This window comes from Fringilla coelebs (assembly GCF_963513975.1).
Source record: "Fringilla coelebs genome assembly, chromosome: 2".
Lineage (NCBI taxonomy): Eukaryota > Metazoa > Chordata > Aves > Passeriformes > Fringillidae > Fringilla > Fringilla coelebs.
In genome coordinates this window covers 40666806-40693112 of record NC_140029.1, presented here as the reverse complement: position 1 = coordinate 40693112, position 26307 = coordinate 40666806, and the positions used below count along the sequence as shown (strand labels likewise).

General features: G+C 40.7%; 1 protein-coding gene across 7 annotated transcripts in view; it reads left to right on the top strand.

Annotated features, from left to right (window-relative positions):
* Positions 1-26307, top strand: part of MBNL2 (muscleblind like splicing regulator 2) — a 105899-nt gene that overhangs the window by 59214 nt on the left and 20378 nt on the right. For 5 of the 7 annotated variants that reach the window (XM_084226528.1, XM_084226527.1, XM_084226531.1 and 2 more), the window contains exons 3-7: positions 12767-12931; positions 15901-16101; positions 17264-17527; positions 23134-23187; positions 23875-24028. In XM_084226528.1, the coding sequence (XP_084082654.1) occupies positions 12767-12931; positions 15901-16101; positions 17264-17527; positions 23134-23187; positions 23875-24028 (838 nt within the window). The remainder of the gene's footprint in view (positions 1-12766; positions 12932-15900; positions 16102-17263; positions 17528-23133; positions 23188-23874; positions 24029-26307) is intronic. The other 2 variants (XM_084226532.1, XM_084226533.1) reach the window with 1 other exon arrangement.

Sequence of the window (26307 nt, the reverse complement as noted above, 5' to 3'; positions counted from 1 at the left end):
TCTGGTCTCTCAGTTCCTGCTTGGGAGCAGAGAGGGAGAGGCTGGTATAGTCTTCACTTCGAGCTTCTCACTTGGTTGTTGTTGTCACTTTGGCATAAAAAGCGGTGACAGAAGCCTTGGCTGTGCTGTTGGCTCCTGACCACATCCTGCCTCTTCCCTCCCAGCCCCAAAACAAAAGGAAACATTTGACAAAAAGAGGTTTGATGGGAATCTCTGTCTTGTGACTCCTGCTCAGATAAGATGCAGGCAGTGAAAACACTTTACCCACAAAGGAAAGTCATAAATTATGTTGTGCTTCGGTTCCTGTTTCTAGAACAGTATTTCAGGCCCTGAGTTTCTCCTGAGAAACAGAGGAGCATGGTGCCAAACCTGTGAAGGCTTCCAGGAGATAGAACACTGAAAGTGTTGGTCACTGTGGAGCCTGCTTGTCTCCCGTAGAAACTTTAGGGGAAAGGAAGAACAAGTAAACAAAAGTGGTTCCTTTTGCCAAGTGAGTTTGCACGTCACACTAGATGTTGTGATAGCCTCTTAATACTTGATGAACTTCTTTTCCCTGCTAAGAGTTAAAGGTGGGAAGGTATCATCTTCAAAATGCTGAAGAAAAAAAATTATAGTCCTTGTTCAAGTCAAATGGGTCAATTCAAGTCATGACTCTTTTTCTTACTGTATAAATCATTGGGACTTTGCTGCGACACTGGAAAGTCTTGGCACACTAGTACATGATTCCTTTCAGTGCAATTTGAAGTAGAACAAAGTGTTTGCCTTGAAATTATGTTCGTGTGCTTATAGCATTATATTCTCTAAAATGCTCTTTGGTAACTCTTTATTCTGTCAGTGGAGTGCATCGGCTTTGAACATATAACAACTGCTTGTATTAAAGTATTTCTGGATGAATGGTCCATCAGATTTCATTTTTAACATGAATATTTTGCTTGCTGCCATTGTGTTTAAATACTTTTATTGCCCCATAAATGCTTGATGTTGCTGTGATCATTAGCCTTTGGTCAGGCATGTTGATGAGGCACACATGAGTGTTTTATTACCAACAAGCAGTGCGCCATCATCATCACCTGGTTTTAATCTTCCCCACCACTTTCCAAATAATATCCTCCTTTTCTGTGGTTTCTAAGTCTCTCAAAATGCAATTATCTGGGCTGAAACATTTCAATTACTGACTCAGAGTGTTTATTTAAAGTTTTGGTGAAACACTTCAACCATCTTTGAAAAACAGTTGAGATGTAAACACATTGGTTTTCCTTCTACTTTTTTTAAACTGGCTCAATAATAAACTTGATTTCTCATTGTTTATAGCTGAACCTTGACATCCAGCACCACAACTGTTGCTCTGAAATCAGTAATTTGCCTTCTGCTATTTTTGTGAAATTTCACCCACATTTGGTCATTTTGCAGGTGTGAAACCTTACCGTCCATGCACACCTAGCAGAGGCTGTGTGCAGGCAGGCAGGTTCCACGTGCACTCAGCTGTTTTCAGACCAATGACACACCTCTGTGTGGTGTCAGGTGCTGTGCCAGGAGCAGGGAAGAGGCTGAAGGTGAGGAAATGAAAAGAGAGGGGCGCAAGGTGGGAATTTGGTCAGGTGAACTGGGTAGGAGCCAAGAGTTGAGGAAAACGTGTTGGAGGTGTGCTGTCCAGGCAACATTAGTGCATGCTCTTTTCCAGCCCTGTATTTCCCTGTGCCTCAGTGTGAGATGGCATATGGAGGGGTCAGGTCTCTGCCCAAAGGCGCTGCAGCAGCAAGAGAGGCAGGCAGTGGCAGAGTTGGCAGGAGATGGGCTCTTGGTCAGGTGTTTGCCTGTTCCTCTGGAAACCAGTGAGTGGGTCCCTGAAACTGGCATCATAGCTGCTAGCCGTGAGGTGGGTGGACTCCCAAATCCCAAGGGCAGTAGGTGTCTAGTGAGGCATTTGCATGTGCCACATGGATGCAACAGCAAAGTGAAAGGAGGACAGACATCTGCAGCCAAAAACTGCAGGCATTTTTCAACTCTTCAGCCATATTTGGTCTCAGTCTGAGAAATTCATTAATAATTTCAACGGAGCCATTTCTAATGTGATCCTATAGAGCCAGCCCTATGCATAGGCCCAAAGGGAGTGAGTAGCTTGCATTCAGGCCAGGAGGTAAGTGGACACGTGTTGGAGTATTGACCACTGACTGTCAGGGTCAAAAGAAATACCATTTGACTGCCTGTTTGCTGTGTGGAAAAGGCTGATAGTAGATGTAGTCATGTGATTGAGGTTGGTATCACTGCTTTTACTGATGAAGACAGGTACCATGGAGATTATCACGGTATTCCAATGTCACTGCTATATAAGGAATGCTAGAGAGTCTAGTGTGTGTGTTCCTCCCAAAGTCATGGATATATGCATTGGAAAACCTAGAGGCATTATTTTAATTTGAAATTAACCTAGAATTTTATTTAGTCACTGCTGAGTCTGTCTTAAGGAAGAGAATAATTATCTGCTCCTTCAACACAGTATTGAGAAGGTATAAGCACTCTCGAGACCACAATCCCATATTCTCGTACTGGAATGAATATAGTATTCAGGGAAAGTAATAAGACATTCTAATGTGTCTTATCTTTTCTCATAACCATGATTTAGCTGCCTAATTCCATAAGCTACCATTTCAGATATATGTAGCTGCATTATATTTCTTGCTATTTTTGCTAGATCTTCTGGAAGCTTCTAATACCTGGTGGAAGGGGTTAGATAGCCTTTCAGCAAAAAGAAAAGGGGTGGAGGGGAGGTTTAGCTTACTGGAGTGCCAGGGCTTCATTCTTTCCTCTTGCTTGAGTCTATGGACTTTTTACCATTGTTCTTCCTTCCCCTTTTTTTTTTAAGCTGATTTAGTTTGTTGATTTTCTGGGTATTTCTCACTGCTAACTCATATGCCCTGCTGCTTCAGAGCAGGGGTCTCACTGCCCCTCTTCCTAGTAGTGCTGTTTTCCCCATTCCCTGAGGAGGGAAATTCAAGGTGTGTCAGACTGCAAGAAAAGACAGAAACTAAAATGTTTCACTGATGTTAAGAAACCAATTCCCAGAAGAGGAGGAGCATGAACTGGGTGTAGAAAAGGTGAGGAAAGGTATTTCCCCTTGGCTTTTCAGGTCAGGTATACTTGATTCTCTCTGTAGGCAGCCCCACAGAGACATGGTGTCTTTTAATGTCGATAGTTTGTTTGCTGCTTCTCAACAGTTACAAAAGCTAAGGAGGATTTTCGGTGTGATTCTTCCTTGAAAAGGCATATATATTCATTTTTAGGTGTTTGTTTCTTTAATTTCTGTTTGTTCGCAGGAACTTTCCAATCAGTTGAGAGCTGGTGTCAGACTCCAGCCCTTGCTGGCTGGTCCTAGGAGCGAGGCCGATGATTTATTAATAACGCAGCTGCGGTGCCCGCGCTGCCACCGGGAGTGGGTAAACACTCCTCCTCTGCAGAGGGACAAGACTCTGTACTTTTCACCTCTGCAGTTATGTAAGGTGTCCTTGGCCATCTGTGTATTTAACTTGGCCCTTGCTTTTTCCATTTGTTTACAAAATGATTGGCTGGGAAACAGGGAAGAGTCCCAGGAAGCCGCAGCTGGACTGGGAGCCCCAGCAAATAGAAGGGTGAAGGGTGGCCTGGCTGGAGTGAAAAGGTGTTCCCAAGGAGCAGCACAGGGGCTCGCCAGTGGCATACCAAGTCACCTGGTAGCAGTTCAGGGCTGCTGGGCATCCTGCTTGAGAGCTGGGGGCGGTGGCATGCTGGTGTTCAAGGCAGTCACTTGCTTCTGGGGTACATTAAGTCTGCCCTTCTCTGTAGTACACCAGTGGATCCCTTAGCATGGGGGCTTGGCACATCATGCTGATGACCTTTTCCATATGGTGACACTATTCCAAATAACAGGCCTTTTCCAGGTCACATTTGATTCACTGCAACTCTCAAATGAAGCACCTTCTCAAGACTCCCTTGGCCAGGTGAATTGCTGTGGGAAGCCAGTGTAGTCACTTTTATAGCACTCTAATCCCATTTTCTTTCTGATCCAGTCAACCAGGCTCCTCAATGCCAAGTCATATCTTCTGCTCCTTTCCGATGCCACGTAACTGGTTTTATGGCTTCTCCCGAGGTGCCTTGAGGTTCCTGGGGTGTTGCTGAGGGAACCATTGCCAGCACACCAGCCCATTGCCTGCTCCTGGCTGGGCTGTTCATCCTATGGGCTTATGGGTATCCCATCAGCAAAGATCTCTTCCCATTACTCACTATTTCTTTTCTAACCTGGATATGGTGGAGGATATGTGCTATGGGCATTGGAGGGTGAAGTCTGTGTGCTGAGCCACAGTGCCTTTCCTTTACAGGCCACTGAGAGAGAAATAAGGTGTCTCAGGGCTTGACTGTCAGTTCTGCAGTTACCCGTGCCTACCATATCCCTGCAAAGTGGTGTTTCCAAAGCAAGGGAATTTAATCTCAGTCCTGTTCATATGAGCAGGCTTGCATTAAAGTCAGCACATGTCTGCTTGAAGGTTTTTATGGGAACTGGAAAGGAGGAGGGGAAAGGGGTATGTCAGGAAGTGGTGCTGTGCCATACTCATCTTCTTGTTTGGTGTTCTGCTCTGCGACACCAGGGATGTCTTTTCTTTTGCCACCTGCCCTGCAGCCAAACAACTTACCTCTCTTTGCTGTTATTAATTCTGAAATGGCTACTTTTTTCTGCTCTTGAGATATTGAGAAAATTTGAAGAAAAATTGCCTCTTATCAAGCTCTTATCTTCTTTTACTGTTCAGTCAAGTTAAATTTAATGGTGTAGTATGTTGTTTACCAGCAAAATTCTGTGTCACCTTGACTTACTGTGTGGTCCAGCCTGCAATTTACACATCTCTCCTCTGTCTTCCATAAAAACACTCAATCCTTGAGATGAGCAGATGTGTGAAAGCTGCCCAGCTATCAGTTAACTATGTGTAATGCTCTATTCTGAGACTCTCTAAAGGTTTTAGACATTTTTTTCTATAGTGCATTTTTTTCTATAAAGCAGGAATCAATGAATATGTTGACTTCTCTGGCTGGGCAGAGTTGGAAGGCTTAAATCACTGCTCTGCTTTTGAAGCCCATCTTGAGTCCCATGGCAGGCTGCATCCAGTCCTCCCTCAGGGGAGCTGGGTTGGAGACCTGCACAAGGCAGCTTTGTGCCATGTGAAGACTCTCACCACCCGTGTAGTAGAAATCAGACATCTGAGGAATTTTATCTAAATAAGGTTATGCTTCCCTCCACTTTCTTTATGTTCATTCTGTTGGGTTTTTCCCTTAAACTACCTGTTTGCTGGCTCTCATTCCCTGGAAGTTGTCTGTGTGAATTAGAGTGAAGATTTATTTCAAGGATTGTGCACAGTTGCTTGTGATGTACTGCTGATCAATGCTGGTAGCCGAACTTGATGCTAAGATAAAAATAACTGGTTGAGTTTTGAGTGCCAGTGAAGGGGGAGGAATGGGAAGAGAAAAACAAAAAGAGCTAGATAATTTGGAAAGAAATAATCTCTATTGCCCTATTATTCTCAAATTATTTTCAAGGCAGTAAACACAGAAATAAAATAAATTGATATTAAACTGTTGTCTCTTTGTCTGAGTGTTCTTGTTATTTCTTAGAATAATCTTGAGGATGTTTGTCAAACAACTTAGAATTTTGTAAGTGGGTTTTTTTTTTGAGTCTGCTATATCTGCCTGACTTCTTTGTCTTCTGAGCAATTTAATATTGAGTACACTTCCCTTGATATTGCAAGGCAAATTATTAAGCCATTCTCTATAGCTATGCTCAACATTTGTTCGAAAGAGCATCTTGAGAGACTCAGAGCTCTTTGTGCATTGCAAATGTGCTCTTCAGTAGAACATTTTGTCTCTTTCCATTTAAATAAATATCTCCTATTAAGTCTTTAGTGGTAAGACTCTTACATCATTTAGACATTCCATCTTTTTGTGAGGCTTCCATTTTTGTTCAATATTTTTCTATTTTTTCTGTCAGTTACAGGCAGTTCTTGTTCTCTACTTTTATGAATAAAATGATCATTTTTATTTTACCAGCTTACAAAAAATTGAAGTCATTAAAAGAGTAGCTAATGGATTTTCTTAGCATGTTGGAAACTGAATCAGACCGAAGTCACCTGAGAATTTTTTTTCCTTCTTTCTTTTCTACCTTAAAGTAGGAAAGTGAATTTGCCTTCTACTTTTTCTTGAAACGGAAGTGTGTAGGTGTGTATAAATATGTATGCACACTCACTAACTTTGGTGGGTGGACTTGCAAGGTGGCTTTATAAATACAGAACTAAGTTCTCAGCAGCGTTTTAAAGTTGGTTTTGTTGGTAGCTTTTGTCTAGTTTTTTTTTCTAGGAAAACAGATCCAAGAGCTGAACCATTTCAAGTGTAGTATAAGAGATGCTTGTGTTGTTTTGAAATACAAGTTTTCCTTTAGGTCTTTGAGTTTATAAGATGTATGGCAAATTGTAAAGTCTGAGGTATTTGAACTCACCATCAAAAGCTTAATATTTCTATTAGTAGTACAGTTTGGTCCGTTTGAATTATTTTTCAATTTCACAAATAGTTCAAGTGTGCCCCATTTTCAAGATATATTATTCTGATCTCCGTTTATTTCTATGAAATTATGTAAAATTCTGCTTAGGCTAAAAAAAAAAAGTGTTTTCATAAGCATACATGTTTGCAAGGCAATGTACTCTGGATGTGAAGTTATGCAAAATTAAAAAAAAATGTAATATTTTTTTGTATGCCTTAAGGAAGAAATAAAACGCTATATTACATTTTTTAAAATCTCTGACTAGTCATTCTTAAGGCTTAACTAAATCCCCTGAGTCCTTGGACATATGCATAACTCTATGAGCATGTGTAGTCCTACAGATTGTGCGAGGTGGTGCAAATTCACAGCCAGTGCAAAGGGAATACTTTAATGGAGCTGTGGTGTCTGGTTTTTTACTTCCCGAGTGAAGTTAGGAAGCAGGTTGGCCTGCATAGGAAAACTGAATTCATGGATTGTGATGTCAGATGGAAATGCTTTTTAGTTCAGTCCAAACTGGAGTCTCTGGGTTTTCAATGGCTCTTGAAAGTGCTGCTGGTGGTTGAACTCTCATGTACTAAAATATGTAGGGAAATGCATGCATTCAAATCCTGTAGAACAAGAGGAATCATCTCTCTCTGTGTATGAGTACACAGTGTTTTCTTTATTATTTTGGTGTGGTTTTTTTTCCTTTTTCATATTTCTGCATTTGAAAAAAAAAACTTCTGAACTGGAAGTTTTGGTCTGGTAGAGTTAGTGTGGCTGTCTGTGCATAGGAGCAGAAGCTTAAGTATCTCAAAATACCTGCCCTCCTATTGACTGGGTCTATTTATAGCCTCAGAGAGCACAGGATTATCACAATTGAAAAGTTCCTGGTTTATGTAATACTGAAATTTTTTAATTGATTGGGTGAGGCCACACGTGTTCCTGGACAGAATTTGCTGAGAGGCTGCTGAGGAGAAATCCCAAAGGAGAAAGAACAGTTTTTGCTGTTGACAGAAACTCTTCCAAAGAAGTGTTTATGCCTTAGGTACCACCCCAGCTGCTGACACTGCTGTCTTTGTGGCTATTCCTGCCATGTGCTGCCACCACCCTGGACAGTGGCCTCTGCTAGCTCCCACTCTGCTGGGGTTTTGACAGTGTGTCATAGTTTCAATAGGCAACATTTAGCTAAGCAGCATGCCCACAGCTGCAAAGGCATTGCTGTTTTAAAACGTGTTCTGATCTTTACAGGCATGTGCAAGGCATGCAGAAAATTGCAAAAGTTTTTTTCGAGTGGGAGGAATAGTTGTGGCATTAGGTGATTATTACTTTTTAAAAATTTGTGTGTGTCTTTTCTAACTCCAGCAAATGTTTAGATCTCATAGTGTCTATCTGGAAACCAGAAAATCCTCTTTTCCCTTGTAGAACGAGTTGCTCAGATGCCTTCTAAAACCATTTATGTCTCGTAGGTCATATACTTTTCTTCTTTTCTCATTAGACCGCAATTCAATCTTGAGAGTTCATACCATTTCATCTGCATTTTAGGTTTAGCTTGTTTTCTTAAGGAAACAGTTTTTGCATAAATGCACTGTCCACATTTTTGCCAGCGTCATCCTCTCACCCTAATAACCTCTGAACAACGTAGCCAATTTCAAGCAAAGCTGCCAGAAGCAGACATCTCAAAGACATATCTCAAAGTTCTTACTGGTTATGCAAAAATCAGTGTCTGGGTAGAAGGCAGACACAAAGTTTTCCCCAATTAAGGACAAGGCAGGAGCAGGCACTAAGCCTCTCCCGAGCGTGGTCTGCCAGCAGCGTGCGCGTCTTGGCCGGCTCTGGGGACACGCACGGCTCCAGCCTGTTATAATGATCCTGGGAGCTGTCTCCTGGGCTATAGTTAGGAGAGCTGGGAGGAGAAGGAAGGAGGGAGGTGGGGTGCAGTAGGAAGCTGGGAGTTTACAGAGTTGAGTAGGGGGAGCTGGAAGCACGCTGGGGAGCGAGGTTTGGAACAAGGCGCAGATGCCTGCAAAGCAGCAGGCCTCCTGCTTTCTGCTTCTCGTTGGGTAATCTGATTTTTAACGGTGTGCTGTGAGTAGGGGGAGCCATGCTCTGTATTTCGCACTTATAGCATCAATAAATTGCCTGAAATTCCGTACCTGAGAAAAATAATTCTGGAAGCTTTAGTTGATTCTTGCCTTAAGAGATAGAAGAGGCCTCTTTTTTTTTTGCCTTTTTTTTCTGTTCAAGCATCTTACTTTTATGAAAGATAATTTTAGTAAGTAAAAGCTAACTCATTATTATACATAAGTAATTTCCAAGCTTGAATTAATTATTGTTATTGTTACTAATAGAGCAAGAGCAAAATACAGAAAGAAGTTGTGAATTTATGAAATATTAAAAGACAGGAAATGGATCCTTATGTGGATCCTTTGCATGTGTTAACATGCAAAGTTATGGGGTGCTTCTTCTACCTTCACCTCATTTTGCTTATTTTAAATGTAAAATTCTAAGCACATATCTAGCTTTTTAATATACTCTAGTCTGTGGGCTGTCTTGTAGCATTGATCTTAGACAAACTACCTATTGTTCTTAATGGGAAAAAATCTATTGATTAAAAAAAAAAAAAAGCCAATGGTGTGACATGGCTTGTTAAGGGATGTGTTTTTGAAATTAAGCTGCTCAGGCAGCAGCTCCCCAGACCACTGCCCCTGCAGAAGTGGAGCCTCTCTTTACTGTGCCCTGGTGTTGGGCACTGAAGTCCTGCGAGTTCCCCGCTCCTCGATGCACCCTTTCCCTCTCTCACTGCTTTACTAGAATGAAACCTGTGGGACAGCCTGACACAAGCCGCAGCATGTTCTAGTCTGGATAATTAGCAGTACAAAAGTAGTTTTTCTGTTAAAACTTTCCATTACCTGCCTGAAATGGGGTGCTGGACAGCTGTAGAGGACAAAGACAAAGAAATAAAAGGTCAGAGTTAGGTACCATCCTTCCAGGATGAGGGGAGTAACAAACAGACTGCTGGGAATGTAATCTGATGTTTGTTCATTGTTCCTATCCATTGCAGATAAGGAGACAGCTCATTGAAAGTGATTTTTTTGCATGAACTCCCATGGGAAGTGCACAACCACCTATGATGGTTGTTGATAACCTTCACTTCATGTGTGACAGGAGTTTCTAGGGACTCAGGTCCAAACCAACCTGTCTGTGCCCTCGGTTTCTGACTCATATCTGGGAACAGGTTAAAAGCTGTAAGAAGCAATTATTTTCCCCTGCCGCCTGCCTTATCCTGCTGAGTTTGTGCTGTCCTGTGCCAGAGGGACTGAATGTCTGTGGAACGGCTCCTGAACTGCTGTGGTTTTAAGATGAAGCAAGCCTTGCTCCAGAAGCTTGATATTGATGCACCCAAAAGTTAAAGTACCTCTTTTTGTCTCTGCATTTGTGATGGTGTGGCCTTCTAGCATAGTAGTTTTTTACAAAGTGGACTCATTGATGATGGCCCAGCCAATACATTGAATACCCCTGCATGTTGTATACAGTTGCCTGTTCTGGTTTTTGGTTAACATGTGCTGTCATGTGAGCTGGACTTCGTATTTGACTTTTTAATAAACAAAAAATTTCAGGGTCAATATAATTTCATTTGACTGAAATGATATTACAGGTCTGAATTTTTGTTTGTGCAGTGATTAGTAGCTGGGAAATGGAGCATATGGGAAAAATGGAATGAAAAATTCCTCTAGATGTTTTCCTGCTACCATTGTAGGTTCAAAAAGTAAAAAAGCCGGTCTCAGAATTTATTTAATTTTGGTAGTGAGGGCGGATTAATTTACTCACTATTTTCAGTGCTCATTCCACTGCAGTTTATTTTGGGTCATTTAATTTCAACAAGGCTAGATCTGTTTAGAGGGCTTTCTGTGGCAGCATGGCGGGACCACACAGCTCTTTTATAGTACTTATGTTCATTGCTAACCAGGAGCTCAAAAAACTCTTAAACGATGCACAGACATGAATAACTTCAGAGAGGACAGTACTTTTCTGTATGGTTGGATTATTTGGAAAGTTTTCAGAAATAACCAATCTTTTGTGCGCTGTGGGTTGCTTTGCAGAGCTTGAAATGATGGTGTACAGTAGCTGTGTGCTTTCAGAGGTAAGACTGGAAGTCTGGCTGAAGGCACTCTTCAGGTTTAAGGTGCTTCAGAAGCCACTGGGCATGAGAATTGCTCTTAGTCCTTGTTTAAGGAATTTTTTTTATTCCATAGGTCAGTATTTCCATCAGGTTCAGTGGTTTGATTTGGTTTTGTTTTTTTAATTTTTAGATTTGCTCTAGGACTCATTGATATACAAAATAGGCTAAGGTTAAATAGATATCAGTTAAAAATGGCTAAATCAGTTGGCCTCATCAGCCAACAAAAAAGCATATGGGCATTGTCTGTGCTGAGTCTGCTCTAGTTTAGCATTATGATGGTAAAGGCCACATTCCCCCAAATGAAAGAGCCAGCTCTCTTTTGTGTCCATCAAATCACAGCTATCTCTGGTTCTGCTCATGCCAGCTGACAAAGTAATGTTCCTTTTGTGTAATTCATTAAATCAGGCAGCATTAGTGATTCTCTCAACAGAAGGAAGGCCTAATGTCCTGAAAATGGTTGCAACTGTACTAGGAGGTTAAAACAGCACTGAGACCTTTATTCCTGAGTGTTGAGACCATTGCTTGTTCTTAAATTTTTAGCTTTCTTGCATTTTCTGGCTTCTGCTGTTTAGCATACTCCCAGCAGCAGCCAGGGGCAGTTCAGGAAAGGGCTGTTCTCAATAGTTTAATAGTGTGGAAATAGCTGCTTGCATTCCCATCAGCCTTGACACAGGAGAAGCTTCCTGAACATGTTTAACTCACCCCTTAACAGTTAGTTATGACATCCTTGAAGAAAATTAGAGACAGAATCCACATTGTTTTGGTGTCTAAGTCAAAAGTATAACAGTAACACTAGTTTTGGGACATTTGAAGCTTGAAAGTTTTGTAGCAGCGTGTGTGTGTGTGCATACACAGAGTCAGTGTATGTCTGTACTGTGTAGTATTCTTGCATAGGGATCTGGGTGCTTTCTTGGCTATAGAAGGATATTCCTGCTTGAAGGATATTCCTGCTTGAAGGATATTCCTGCTTGTCTACAAATAGTAAAGCCCTAATACCAGTGAATGGGACGTTTAAAAAACATCTAAATTTGGAAACAACTTATACAAGTTGAGTGTTTTCAATGCAGTTTGACTAATGCTTTAGGCCCTCTAGTTACAGCTCTTAAAACTGTGATTGTTTGTGAGCCATGTCATCAAGGAGCCTCTGATCTCAGCAGCTCCTGCCCTGCAGCTGCACAACCTCCTGGTGCACCCTACAATTTCCCTTTCTGGGGGAGAATATATCAGAGCGTCCTATGCTGCTCTACCTGTGTTTGTGGTCAGCTTGTACGTCCATCTCCTCTAACCCAAGCCACCTCAAGATGACAGCCCACCTGTATTTTTAGTCTCTTATTGTCTTGTAACTGTCTAAAAACTCCTCCTTTCATGTTGATTGGAGCTGTCCTTTTGCTGTGTACCTTCAGATTTAGGACCATGCACTGCTTCTAAATTTAGGCTGCAAAAGTACCACCTTTACTTCTTTTATACTTGAATGGAAGTAGTTCAAAGTTGTGCTGATGTAATAAAAACAGGAGGCTGGAAGGCAGTGAACTGGAATAAGGGTGAATGTAAGAGGGAACACAAGCAGAGAGTGGCAACTTTAGGTCCTCCCTGCCATGATCACACAATTATTTTTAATATGATGTACTTAAAAGCTGCATTTCTCTTAAAGAAGGTTTCAATTTGTTATTCATTGTGTGATGTCATTTAATAAACGACTTTTATGTTTTGGTAACAGCAGGTTCTCTAGCCAGGATGTCATGAGAGGCAGTTCAGGCAGTCTGGACAGTTCTGAGATTAATAATTGTATGGCAGTGATCTGTACTTAACAATGAAAATGCTGATTCACAGTCTTTTTCCTTTATTTTTCATGGTTAGTAGCCTTAATGATCAATCAAAGGTAGTAGGCTGAGGTAGAGCTCAAGGCCATCAGCTCCTTTCAGCCCTCTGCATAGTTCCCAGGAAACACCCTGTGTTTTATTAGTTCTTTTTTAGTTTATGATGTCATATTTTGCCCAAAGGCTTTGAACTATCAACAAAAGCAGCTGACTGATTACTGTGACTTCTTTTTCCAGGGTCGTTGTACAAGGGAGAACTGCAAGTACCTTCATCCACCGACACATTTAAAAACTCAACTGGAAATCAATGGCAGGAACAACTTAATCCAGCAAAAAACTGCAGCAGCAATGCTCGCCCAGCAAATGCAGTTCATGTTTCCAGGGACACCACTACAGCCAGTGGTAAGTATATTTCTCTGGTGGTCTTAATGGTAAGTAAAGTTGAAGACTCTATTGACCTGCAAAAGTTTTCTAAATAGTATCAATAAAAATAGTCCCTGTCTGTTTACTTAAGGAATGGTCAGGAGGCTGGAGGTATGCTCATTTATATTTACATTTCAAGCTATAATGGAGTTGCTGCAGACTTGATTTATTTTTCTTTAATGCCATAATAATTTGGATTTTTTTTTCCTCTTTTTTTGCCCCCTTAATGCATTTCATGTCATGTCTGTGAGATTTTTACCTATAATCCTTCTGGAGGTGAAAATTTGTATAATAACAATAACTTGCGAGTAAGTTATTTGAGTAGGAACACAAAATTTCTCAGGAGTCTATGGGTCTGAATGGCTTTAAATATTATTTAATCCCAGTACCAGGAACAAAGGTTAATGATTAGCATTTTCTTACTCTGTTGAAGTCTGAAGTGTCTGAGGATTAGACAGAGAATTGGTGATGCATGCACTTCACAAACTCAGTGTTTTGTCTCAAGGTGATTCATATGGTGCCTGAGACACTTCATATCCAGGAGGCGATATAGCACTAGAGTCTGGCATGCATGAGCAGCATCTCTGGATATGCACTAAAGTGATCAGTTGCTCTGGGCAGTCCTTGCAATTGGGCTCCTCAGTGTAGCAGTCTTCCAAAGCATGGTTTGGCAACTAATCTGAATTACACTTTTCACACATGGATGCTAATGATGTTTTTTCAATCTAAATTCCTAGTGTAAGGCATCCCACTAGAGTGGGATTTTTTTCTCTAAGTTGAGGCATCTGGAATGTTGGCATCAACTTCTGCAGTGAGTTTCCAAGGTCCATTTATAATTTATCAAAAGACATAGGCACTCCTAATTGCTATTTGCTTGGCTCGTTCCAGACATGAGCATTTGGATTAGATGATTTAGTTTTCAAAGTGCCTTTGTTTTTCCATGGGCTACCACAGAAATCAAGTGTAGGTATCTCAGAAGAAGACATCAGCATTTGGTCACAGATACCTTTTTCACTGAAGTCTTTTTATACTCAAAACATCTGCTGTCAGGTGGGATTGGGCATTGGGCATCAGGACTCCCTGAATTTCTGGTACATGTTCATCAAATTGTATCTGGTCATGTTGGCCTCCTAATGTGTCTTGATACTTCCTGGGGATTTACTGCATGAGTTTTCACCAGAAAAAGTTTTGATGAAGTAATACATTCCACCACTTCATATTATGAGAAAAATTGAAGTGGCAAGATTATGCTTTTTTCTTCTCATCCATTTCATCATTTGAACTTTACAATTTCATTGACATAATGTCTTCTGTACTGATTGCTGGGATAAAAATGCCAGGTCTGTCTCACACAAATTGCCAGATTAAGATGACTCAGCCTTGACCAAATGGATAAAAAATGAAATAAAGTTTTATTGAAGTCATTTGACAAGTGGATTTATTCTTAAAATTATATCTGACACAAAGCTGTTATTTGTATTTCACATAACACATATTGTTTTCAACATAATCAAACCATTGTTTCATATAAATGTTCATTATTATGCTCTTCAGAATTTAGCTCATGTTTGACATATAAACTGGGTTGCTTGTTATCAAGCAGATTTGATCACTGATTAGAACACAGCATAATATATTTTTAACTCTTAAGGGCAGTTATATGCCATTTCTGTATAGTTGCTTATCCTGGTTAATCTGTATTCTCAAAGCATCTTATTGGTGCTAAGTCACATCCATTTGTAATTTAGTAATTATTTCCAAAGACAAAAAATCCCAAGAAAACTAAACACAAACGAAAAAGAAAAAAACTGCCTTCTAGCTGCTCTGTTTTCTCTTGCATATTTTCTACGTACTTTATGTCATGCAGGCCACTTTAACAAGAAAGACACTTCTCCTTTGTTAGTGTTTTGAAGTCTTCGTGTTGTGCCGTTGCGTTTCTCGCTGCTGGATTATTTGGGAACCTAATTTCTGACAACGCTGATCGGAGATGTGTCCTGTTTTTCCACATAGTTTTTCCTAATTTATAATTATAGCTTCACTCTCTGGGGTACTCAGCTCTGCAGACTAAAGCACTCTGCAGGTCTGAGCATGAGCTGACCATGGTGATGTTCTGCCTCCACCCGCTGGGGAGCTGGTGTTAACAAACCCACTATTCTGCCTCATCACGGCTGTTGTAGCATCACACAAATGCTCTTTCTTCTGGTCATGACTTCGCTGGCTCGCTGTTGGAAGAAACAAAACAAGATTTTTAGACCCATATCATTCCCTCCAATCAAAGTTTTTCATATGGTGAACTAATATAAGCTTGAATAATCCCTTTCTAAATATTGTGTCCAGCTGAGATTATAATATTTATTCTGCTTGCCACTGGTGACAGCTGAGCACACAAACGTTTGTGAAGTTGAGTTTTTTCAGTGTATGAGACACAGTAACATATAATTGCAGGAGGTGGCAAAATACAGTATGCAAACATACTGGAAGTTACATGCCAAAGAGCTCATTATATGTACTCTTATTAGAAATATGGCTTTAATAAAGTTAATAACGCTTCAGCTATGAAATCTGAATACTTTGAAAAACAGCCTGTTTTTCCAAGGAAAACAGGTATTGAGAAAAGGCAATAAAGTCTATGTTATTTCTACATTTAGGTGTGTAAATAAGCCTGCAGTGTAAGCTGGACCTCCACATAGATTCAGGTTCAAAGTAGGACTTCCTTTGCATCTGCAGACTCTTTTCCAATAATAGAGTTACAAAGGTGGTTCTTCATGTACTGCTGGAATGTGTTACGTGATTAAAAGAAGAGAGGATGCTGTGTGTTTAGCCAGCTGTTTAAAGTTTTTTCAGCAAGAAAATGAATCAGTGCCAGAAAAACAGCAAGCAAAGAACAACTAGTAAGCTATTGATTAAGGAGTTTTTATTTCATCTTGGTGTGTGTTTTCCTTTTTCAGCCCACATTTCCAGTGGGTCCCACAATAGGAACGAACACGGCTATTAGCTTTGCCCCTTACCTAACGCCAGTAACACCAGGAGTTGGCTTAGTCCCGACTGAGATCCTACCCACGCCGCCTGTCATTGTTCCTGGAAGTCCACCGGTTTCAGTCCCCAGTTCAACTGCTACCCAGAAACTCCTCAGGACTGATAAACTGGAGGTACTGTAGACACCATTGTGACTGGAAACACATTCTCTGTTAGGCTGTGTGAGAGGTCTTGGAGGGTATAACTGCTGTTTTAGAAGCGAAGCTTAAATTTAGTTGCTACAGATAAAAAAATTGTAACCAGGCAGGATTTCTGCACTTGCAGCCAGTGGTAATTAAACACTGTTATTTTTAAGGTAGTGTTTTTGCTTATATGTCATACACAGACTTCAACATGAGTTTTCATTTTTTGTAAAGTTCATCATCTCAAAAAACCTCAGGTATATGTGCCCGTAAAGGCATGCTTCGATGAAATATCTAACGAGCACATTTTTTATTTCAGTAATAATTTTCTTGGTTTTTCTGCACTGATAATAAGGGAGTTTTATAGCTTTACGGTTTGATATTAGGGGAATGGTGTAGCCCTTCAGCCCTGAGCTGCCAGTGGAGATGTGGAATATTACCAACCCTGCAGCAGTCTGAAGGGACAATCCCCCAGCCATGTGCAGAGCCTCCCAGCAGTTGCTGGATCACTGCGTGGCTGGACTCAGTGGAATCTGTGATCCGAGTGCAGAAGGAGGCCAAATGGCTCTTGCAGAAATGAATGTCCTTTCCCAAAGGCCTAAGCACCACTGTCTTGAGCACATTTCTCCTTAGGAAAATAAGTGTGTTTATTCTACCCATTTTTGAAAATTATTTTTAAGTAGGCTCTCAATTTTGTTTGTGGACTCCATAAAAAATATAGTGCATCTGATGTGTATTTTCCCTGGGTTTCAGCAAGAGGAACTCCTTCCCTACCAGCCCACCTGCAAGAATACAAAGTGTAGTCAGAAAGAGACAAAATATTTTGTGATTCCCAGCTAGTTTTGCAGGAGCAGTTACGTAAGTAAGTATCCTCCCCAGCTGCTTTTTAAACAGGAAAAAGGAAAGGCATTTGGGAATGCTTCTGTTATTTACCCACAATACCAGAGATCTACCTGAGGAGCCAAGAACATAAGGATAAAATAGGTGCACCCCCCTCACCCACCAAAAGATGGGTTTACTACATTGAAGTTGCTGTAAAACTTGAACTAACAGGGGAAGGGGGCAGGTCTGTCTTTTGGGGGTGTGGGATGCTCCCTGCCCTGTCACGCTGCAGCGAGCTGTGCCCCTGCAACGTGTGTTGTTTTGCGCGTAGGTGTGCAGGGAGTTCCAGCGGGGGAACTGTGCGCGTGGAGAGACTGATTGCCGCTTTGCGCATCCGGCAGACAGCACAATGATTGACACAAATGACAACACCGTAACCGTGTGTATGGATTACATAAAAGGGCGTTGCATGAGGGAGAAATGCAAGTATTTTCACCCTCCTGCACATTTGCAGGCCAAAATCAAAGCGGCGCAACACCAAGCCAACCAGGCTGCAGTGGCAGCCCAGGCAGCTGCGGCAGCTGCGACTGTGATGGTAAGTGCTGGCATGTATGGCTGCCTTTTTTTTGATGCCTATTTTGCTTCAATTTAATGCTGTTTGCTTATACTTTCTTTTCTCTTTTGCCTCTTTTTTTTTTTTTTTTAATTTTGGTGAAAGATAAGAATTTATAAAATTATTACTATTGCTTGATGGGAGGAAGCACTTTCTTTTCTTTATGCCCTTGTTTTAATGCTGTATTTCTATTCAAGACAGTGAAGCAAATGACACTCTATACCACTTCTGTTCTCTGCCTTAATTATATGTAAATTTGCCCCTCACATTTCCAAACAGAAACAAAACTGATAAGCCTCAGTGTTCCCAGGAAAACAGGGACACATATGCTGTTTTAGCTCTTTGATGGCAGATATACATGTGGAAATTTGGAAGAAAAGCAAAGAGAGAGTATTTGCCTCAGAGATCAGTTGTAGAACAGAAACCTGTATTGAGATCAGCACAGTCCGCCTTAGGAACGAGACAACCAGCCAGCCACCTTGGTCTCGCTGTACTGGCAGCGTAGAAAAACCAGGACACTCATCTGATTTACCATTAGTGCCTGCCTGAGGATGAGACAGAACTGCCCTCTGTAGATCTACAACTATCCCCAATGACTAAAAAGTGTTGCCTGTATATTTTTGAATTTTGGTTAGACACATTTCACGCCTAGAGACTTCTTGCCTCTCCTGGTATTATGGGCCAGTTGCTTGAATAATGAGGTTTTAAAGTAGTAAACTGTAATGGGAATCATTAGGAAAGAAATATTGTGGCTACAGTCAGAAGAAAAGAGAGTGATGGCTTTTATTTTCAGATATTTTAACCTCTTACTTAAAACTGTTCAGACAAGACAGCCCACCCCTTCACCAGGATTGGATTCCTCTTGCAGTTGCTACCAGGGAAGTTGATGAGTTTGCAGTGGTATTAATAAAGTTAAATAAATTGAACATCCAGGATCTGACTTGAGAGACAAAACTGCTGGCAGTAAATCAAAGAATCATTGTCCTCATTGCTGGCAGTGGACGAATAATTAAGCAGATGTGGTTTGTGGACTTGTGGGCAGTGCATACAATAGTTATAGACAATACAGTTATTCTCTGGTTTAAAGGCCTACAAAAAACACAATACAGTACAGTACATAACTACCCCAAGCTATTGCATTTAAGAAATTAGAAAAGACCAGACTTTTTTGAGGAACAAAGGGTAGGTTATGCAAGAAAGTAAACCATCATGCAGAATAATATTTCTTAAGTTTCAATATTCTTTCTCTAATAGCATCACAGCCTTTGTGTCAAATTGTGTGATTTTTAGTTAAAGTTTCCTGTGCTTGCAGAAATTGAATACCATCTGGAAATTAAAGCAGAGAAGATTGGATTTTTATTCTGATTAGCTTCTGTTGTGCAATATTTATTGTTCATTTAGAGAATGTAATATTTCTAGGCACTATACTAAATAAGAAAGGAGAGAGATGAGGGGATTAATTTTTTTTTTGCACTTCGGTAATGGTTGTAGATATATATCCTGGGGTTTTAAATAAGGCTTAATTAGAGTTGCATTAGCCTCAAAGCAAGATGAAGCATCTTTGGAAACAGAGAATTGAAATGTTATCAGTCTAATGTCACAGGAGAAGGCAACAGGGACTTGTAATTCAGGGTAACATTTTGCAGAGAAATATGTACAAAATATTCCAGCCTGTTTCCCCTGCTGAAGCAGGGGAACTAGAGGAGATTGCCCAGGATGTGCCTGTTTGGTTTACTAATGTCTCTAAGGATGGAAACTCCATAAGTTGAAAACCTGCTCAATACTACCAGTAAAAAGAAAGGGGTTTTTGTTTTGTTTGGGGTTTCTTTTTTTTTTTTTTTTTTGAATCCTACATTTTAATGGAATTTCTTTTATTTAAATTTGTTTCCATTGCATCTTCTCCTGTCCCTGGGCACCGCTGACTCCATCTTTACACTGAAATCAGGGTATTTGTATACACTGATGAGATTCCCCTGTATCTTCTCCAGGCTGAATCCAGTCCCTTGATCATCTTTCAGGTCCTTTGTGGGAGTGTTTTCTAGTACTCCTGTGTCTTTCTTGTACTGGGTGCCCAGACGTGGACAGAGGGTTCCATATGTGGCCTCACCAGGGCTGTGTAGAGGGGAAGAATCACCTCCCTCCCCTGTTGGTGATACTCTTCCCAATGTAGCCCAGCATTCCATTAGCTGCCTTTGCTTTTGAGAACACATTGCTGGCTTGGTGTCCTCCAGGATCTTGAGGGTCTTTTCTGCCAAGCCTTTGTGGCCCCCAGCACGTACTGGTGCCTCGTGATGTTCCTCCCTGGGTACAGGTCTTGATATTTGTCTTTGTTGGACTTTGTGAAGTTCCTCTGTGCCCATTTCTCCTAGGTCCTCTGAGCAGTAGCACATCTATGGTTGTGTATCAACCACTCCAAGTTTCACACCACTGGTGGCTGGCCTTCAGATGGGCTCTGGTCACATCCCTTTGAGCCTGGCATGTGAGACAATTGTCAGTCCACCTCCCTGCTTCCCATTTAGCCCATGATAAATAAATGTGTCTGTGAGGGTGAAATGGTGTTGAAATCCTTTCTGAAATCAAGAGAAACAACACCCCTTGCTCTCCCTTCACCACCCTGCCAGTCTCATCATAGAAGGATGTCAGGCTGGTTAAGCACAATTTCCCTGTCATAAATCTATGCTGATTATTTCCCATCATTGTCCTGGCTTCCATGTGTTTGCGGATGGTTTTCAGGAGGATTTGCTCAATTGCTTTCCCAGGGACTGAGGTGAGGCTGACCAACCTGCCAGTCCTCAGACCTCCCTTCCTGCCCTTCTTGAAGATAGGAGTGTTATTTACTTTCTTGCAGTCTTTGGGAATTTCCCTCAGTCACAGGGACCTTTCAAAGATAAGTAAGAGTAGCCTTGTGGTGACATTGGCCACCTCCCTCAGCGCCCAGGGTGCATTCTGTTAGTTCCTATGGGTTTGTGTACATACAGCTTGTTTAAATGTTCCCTAACTGATCATCCTCCCCCCAGGGGAAAATCTTTTTCGGTTCAGGCTTTCCCACTGGTCTCCCACTGGCCTGAAAGCCAGTGTTACCAGTAAAGACTGAGATGGAAAGGATTTTCCGAACCTCAGCCTTCTCCATGTCCTGTGTCACCAGGTGCCTGCCCAGCTGAGCAGTGGAAACACATTTTCTCTAGTCTTCCTTTTGCTGCTCAGAAGCCCTTCTGGCTGTCTTTCACATCCCTTGCCAGATTCAACTCCAGGTGATCTTTGACTCTCCTAACATATCTCTGCATGTTCAGGCTGTGTCCCTGTTCCTCCTGAGCCATCTGTCCCTGCTCCCACCTCTTGTGGCCTTTCCTTCTTTGATTTGAGTTTAGTCAGGAGCTCCTTACACATTCATGGAGGCCACTGCTGTGTGGGTCTTGTTTGTATTCCAGGAGACATTATAGCATACCAATGTGCTGTATGGCAGGCAAATACTATGCCTTGGATGTTTGATCATTTTTAATATTATCTTTATTTCCTTTTTGTATCCTCTTCCCCTCCATCCTGTAGCTATTGATTAGTTGGTTGTTAGTTATGTAGATCAAATGTTGAGAAGGAGATAATCTGATGGAACAGAAAGAGGCAAAGGAGGTTCTACTATCAGGATGAAATAAAAGAAAAGATTAATGTAGGAGAACAAAATGAGCAGTTTGAAAGCCTGAAAAGAATGGGAGACTACATGGAAGCAAGGTTGATAAGTATGTTTATAACAGATCACGCCTTCGGGTTGGGAAGACTAAGACTGAATTTGCTGGGGAATATGAGGGGAAAGCCAGAAGAAAGCTTCAAAGTAAGGAGGTGATGTTAAGAAGAGCGTGGAGAAAAACTGGAGAAAGGCAATAATAAACAAAGAGATAATAAGTTAACAAGTGAGATTAGGTAAGATCTGTATTTGGATAATAAAGGTACTTAACTGAAACACTTGACTCTTGGTGAAGTTGGTTTGAACTTGTGCACTTCATCATTGCATAGTGCTGGATTCAGTTGCACTGCACCACATCCGTGTGGAATTCCCTCTGTGGTGGAGGCAGAGTGGCTCTGAGGCTGTGCCCCAGACAGTGCAATGATGTCCTCTGCACTGGTACCTGCCCAGTGTCCTGCTTACACAGAAATCTGTCCAGATCCCCACCTCAGACTAGGTGTTTCTTGTGTCTGGGTCTTGGGCCAGAGAGATGAGCAGATCCTGTAGGTCAGGGTATGTAATCCAGAAAAGTGCTTAAGAGATGAGGGGGGTGTGGAGAAGACTCAGGCCACAGAGACAGGTACAAAGAATAAGTGAAATTTTGAGGACTGTCCTGCAGAATACCCTGTTGGCACGTGATAAACTTATGACCACAAAGTGTTTGCAGGCATTTTGTGCCTTGTCCTCTTCCTCCACCTCAGCTTTTATTCCCTATTTCCACATGCTGATTTGAAGGTAGACGTAATCTGCATATTCTAAAAAGAGCTAGATATCAGCCTGTGCTTAAGAAACAAAAGTAAAAATTTCAATTTCTAAGTAAATTTCTCTTTCCTTTCTAAAGGTTTTATTTACACTATAAAACTTGAAAGTAATATTTTATTTGAGGATTTTTTTTACAGAATGCTGTCATATCAGCCATAATTTTGAATTTACTATGAAAGAATACATAAATGTATATGCCTATGTACTATGCCTAAATACTTTCTTTTGAAACATTAATAATGCTGGACTAGTGTCATAACTCATATGTTAATGTTAGCTTATGAACTGGGAGCCCAATTTTACTCCCTGCTCCTGAAGCTAGTACTGAAAGTTGTAGCAAAATTTAGAAAGTATGTTTTCAATTCTAAAAGACCTTTTTCCCTCTCAATGTAATGTGGTAAGTTACAAGATTTAAAAAAAATCTACAAAAATGACCCAGCTGTAGGAGAAAAGAAAAGGAATTAATGATAAGTTAGTGTAACTGGACATCCTATGTACTGTGTTTTGTATTGGTGAATGAGAACCTCTCTCATTTTGACCATTGAATGATTCACTTCTCCAAATTAAAAGACAATCACCTTGTAAGCACTGATATTAATAGCATTTGTAATGCACTACAACTTTCGCTACTGTTTTGTATTTGAAAATGTAACCTCCAAAATCAAAATTTTCCCACTTCAAAATGTGACCAAACTGACTTATCAGGAATTCCAATAGGTGTATCCTTAAAACTTTCTGCATCTCTGTGAAGTGTTTATATGATGCTTAATAGTGTCTGCAAGCTGCTGTTTTACTCAACTTTCCTGAATTTCAAACATCTATATTTTACTCTCTTATATGCTTTTAACTAAGGTATAGTAGATGCATTTTTGCTTCGGTACTAATTCAAAATGTAATATTCATTTCTTTAGAAGACATTTTTGTTGTTGTGCATGCCTAGTGTTTTGTATGTTGTATATTGCATTCAGAATATTTTTTTCCTTCTCACCTATCCACAAATGCAATGCCGTTCCCATGACGCACCTCTGCTTGCTGTTTACCTGTATGTTAATTCGCTTGACTCCCATTGGCCCACTGCCATCATGTGCTCGCTGCCTGTTATTAAAAGACTCAGTCGACTGCCAAAGCAATGAAGCGACCTCTCGAAGCAACTGTAGACCTGGTACTTTGACCTTTCACCTTTTGCTTTGCATGTAGCTTTTTTTAATTTTATTTTGGTTTATTATAATTTTTTTTTTTTTTTCCTTCAGAGAAGCAACTAATGAAATTTGTATCGCTTTACTTTTCAAACATCAACCGGAAATGATTTCACATACTCATTAATTTACCAGAAGCTCTATTTATCCATCTCATTCTCATACGTAATAGACCGCAGACAATTTAGTTTGGTTCCTAACACAGTTTCATCTTTTTTAAATCTCTCATGAAAAGTCGAATTGAGATAAAACTGCTTTTGTAATTGAAAATGCATAACGCAATCCATTAATCTGTATAATAATAGGAAACTATATTTAAATTTAAAAATAAAAGAAAATACTTGGCAATGAAACACAAGTGGTTTTTTCTCCCTGTAATATTTGAAAACCTACTTAAAGGCAATGCCATTTTCGTTGCTTTAAAGCAAACGTTTCTTTTCAGTAGTTGTGCTGCTGCAGTTCTAGGTGAATAGTACCATGCTTTTGCTACCAATAACAAAATTTCACTCATTTTACATTGCTGTGCTTTGAGTTAATATGCATGGCGAGGCATCCTTAGCCGCTTTAAAAAATACTAAGTTTTTGTATTTATGTCTATGTTACGGACAAGGTCTTAAAAACGGAGCCATTTTAACTAACTTTCTTATTTACAGGCCTTTCCTCCTGGTGTTCTTCACCCTTTACCAAAGAGACAAGCACTTGAAAAAAGCAATGGTGCCAGTGCCGTTTTCAATCCCAGTGTCTTGCACTATCAACAGGCTCTTGCCAATGCTCAGTTGCAGCAACATGCAGCGTTTATCCCGACAGGTATGTTGTATCCACATTGAACCAGTTTAGTGTCCCTGAGGTAGCCTCTGTGTCAGGCAGTTGCACTTAACAGAAGGTTTTATTATGCTCCCTTCCCCACTCGAGGTGAAGCCTGCACAGATGATTGCACATTATTTTAATTCCTCTTGCAAAGGACAAGAATTCAAGCAGAAATTTCAACCTGCCGTTAAGCTGCTTTTTTACTCATTCATAGCCTTGCTCATCATTCTCCAGAGTTTGCCCCTTTTTGCCTACTGTAAATTGGCTGGATTTTGACTCGGATCTGTTTCCACTGAAAAAAATGCTGGGAAAAGCATCGTGCTTCAGAGATGCCGCAGCATACTCCTGCTTCCTCAGCTGCTGTCTTGCAGCTGTGGGGATTTCCCCAGCCCCACACGAGCACCCTGAGAAGGGGAGCACCAGCCATAAACTTCCAGTCAATACCTGCGTGGAAGCACTGGCAAAAAACATCACTCCCCACAGCTGCACTTAAGGGTTTTCAGGCATCAGATGCATTTTCGTGGTTTTGGAGCACCACCAGAACTTTTCCTAGCACTTGTGGCTCATAGCTGGGGTTATAATTCTTGATAGAGATGATCTGAAGATGAGTGAATGTAGCTTACATTTCAGTGCTCGGAGCTCTGTGAAAATCAGAGCGTTCAGAGATGGCTTGACCTGCACCCTGGCTGGTAGCGGGGCAAGAGAAGGGATGTGCTGGGTGCTCGTGTAAGCAGTAAAAACACAACCCTTCAAATTGTGTCAGTCACCCCCGCTCCAACTTCCCAAAGGAGAATTTCCCTCCTAAGGAATTCTGTGATTTCATTCGTAATTAACAAATTACGTATTTTAGTGTCAGGGTGTTCTCGAGTGTGAACTTCAGAATAGTTTAAAACTACGTGTTTGCAAATGTGCTTGACATTTCGGCAATGTTATTTGAGTTTATAGAAATAATGTCGGTTAAACAAGGAATGAAAGGCAACACATGATGATTTCCCAATCTATCAGCATTCCCATATGTTTTTAAAGATAAAAAACAAACACAGATGGCTTTGACTTCATGGAATTTTTCTATAAGGCCTCAGTAACAACCTTGGAGCCTGCCCCCGTATTTGTAATAGTAAGTAAAAGCATAGTCTTATTTTTAGCACATTGGTGCACCAGAATATGTGTGGCAGAAAACACACTGACATTTATGGGAGTGTTTGAAAATAAATAAATAAATGGTGAGGCTGCCTATTTGGACATGAATGGAAGACTGCCCTGTGCTTGAAGAACATACAGAAATTTCAACAAATTTATTTTACATTGAAACTATGAGAATTTGTAGGATGATAGGGTATTTTTCCTTCCTAAGCACTCCCCTTCGGGGCTTATTGCTCTTATTTGCAATTGACAAGGACTTCAAATTAACTATGGAAAATACAGTAGTTTAAACCTTTTTCAGTGAGAAAGCATTTGGATATTTGCCAGACTTTTGGAATGTTCATGCTTCCTTAAGTAGCTCACTTTTTGTACTTTTTATTGTCCATCCCTCTTGCCAGCTAATCATTGTAATTCTAGTTTTAGCTGACCAATTTCTGGTGACAGGAAGGGTAGATCTTGGAATCAAACCTTAAGGTCCAGGTTGTTGTCAAGTCCCAACACAAGTGTATGAAAAGAAAGAAGAAACAGAGGTATAAAATACCAGATGGAGCCCAAGCCCCAGAGTAGAAAACCTTTCTTAAAGTGATGACCCTCCTGCTCTTTTCCAACACCATCAGCCCCAAGGAAGGATTAAAGAGAGGAGTGGGATATGGGAGGAATTCAGGAAAGGGAACACCCTCTGTAAGAATGGGTGTCATGAGCTTTCCATTAAAGATGATACATCTGATATTCCCAATTTCCTGGGAAGGTTGGATTTGGTGGGTGTAAGCTGTCATGCAACCCATGTCTGTGGAGCAATGCATGACATTATCTGTTGGATTTTAAATGATGATGTGATATTTTCTAAACTGGTATAATTTTCAAATGTGTTCCTTGTGTGTGTGTGCGTGTGTGTTAAATTTTAAGACAAGTTTTGCTGCTGGAATATATATAAAACTTAATTGTTTTATATAACTTCTCTGCTTTATTAACCACTGGCTCCCCTAATAAAAAGTGTGGGGCTTGACTTAGCATGGCTTACCTCCGAAGTTCTGCACTTTGTTTGTTTTACATCAGTTTGATTGCTTTGTCACCTTCTCCTTATTGTTCGGTGAAAAATCTTAAAAACAGCAGATCTTTTCTCTCTCCCCATTGCT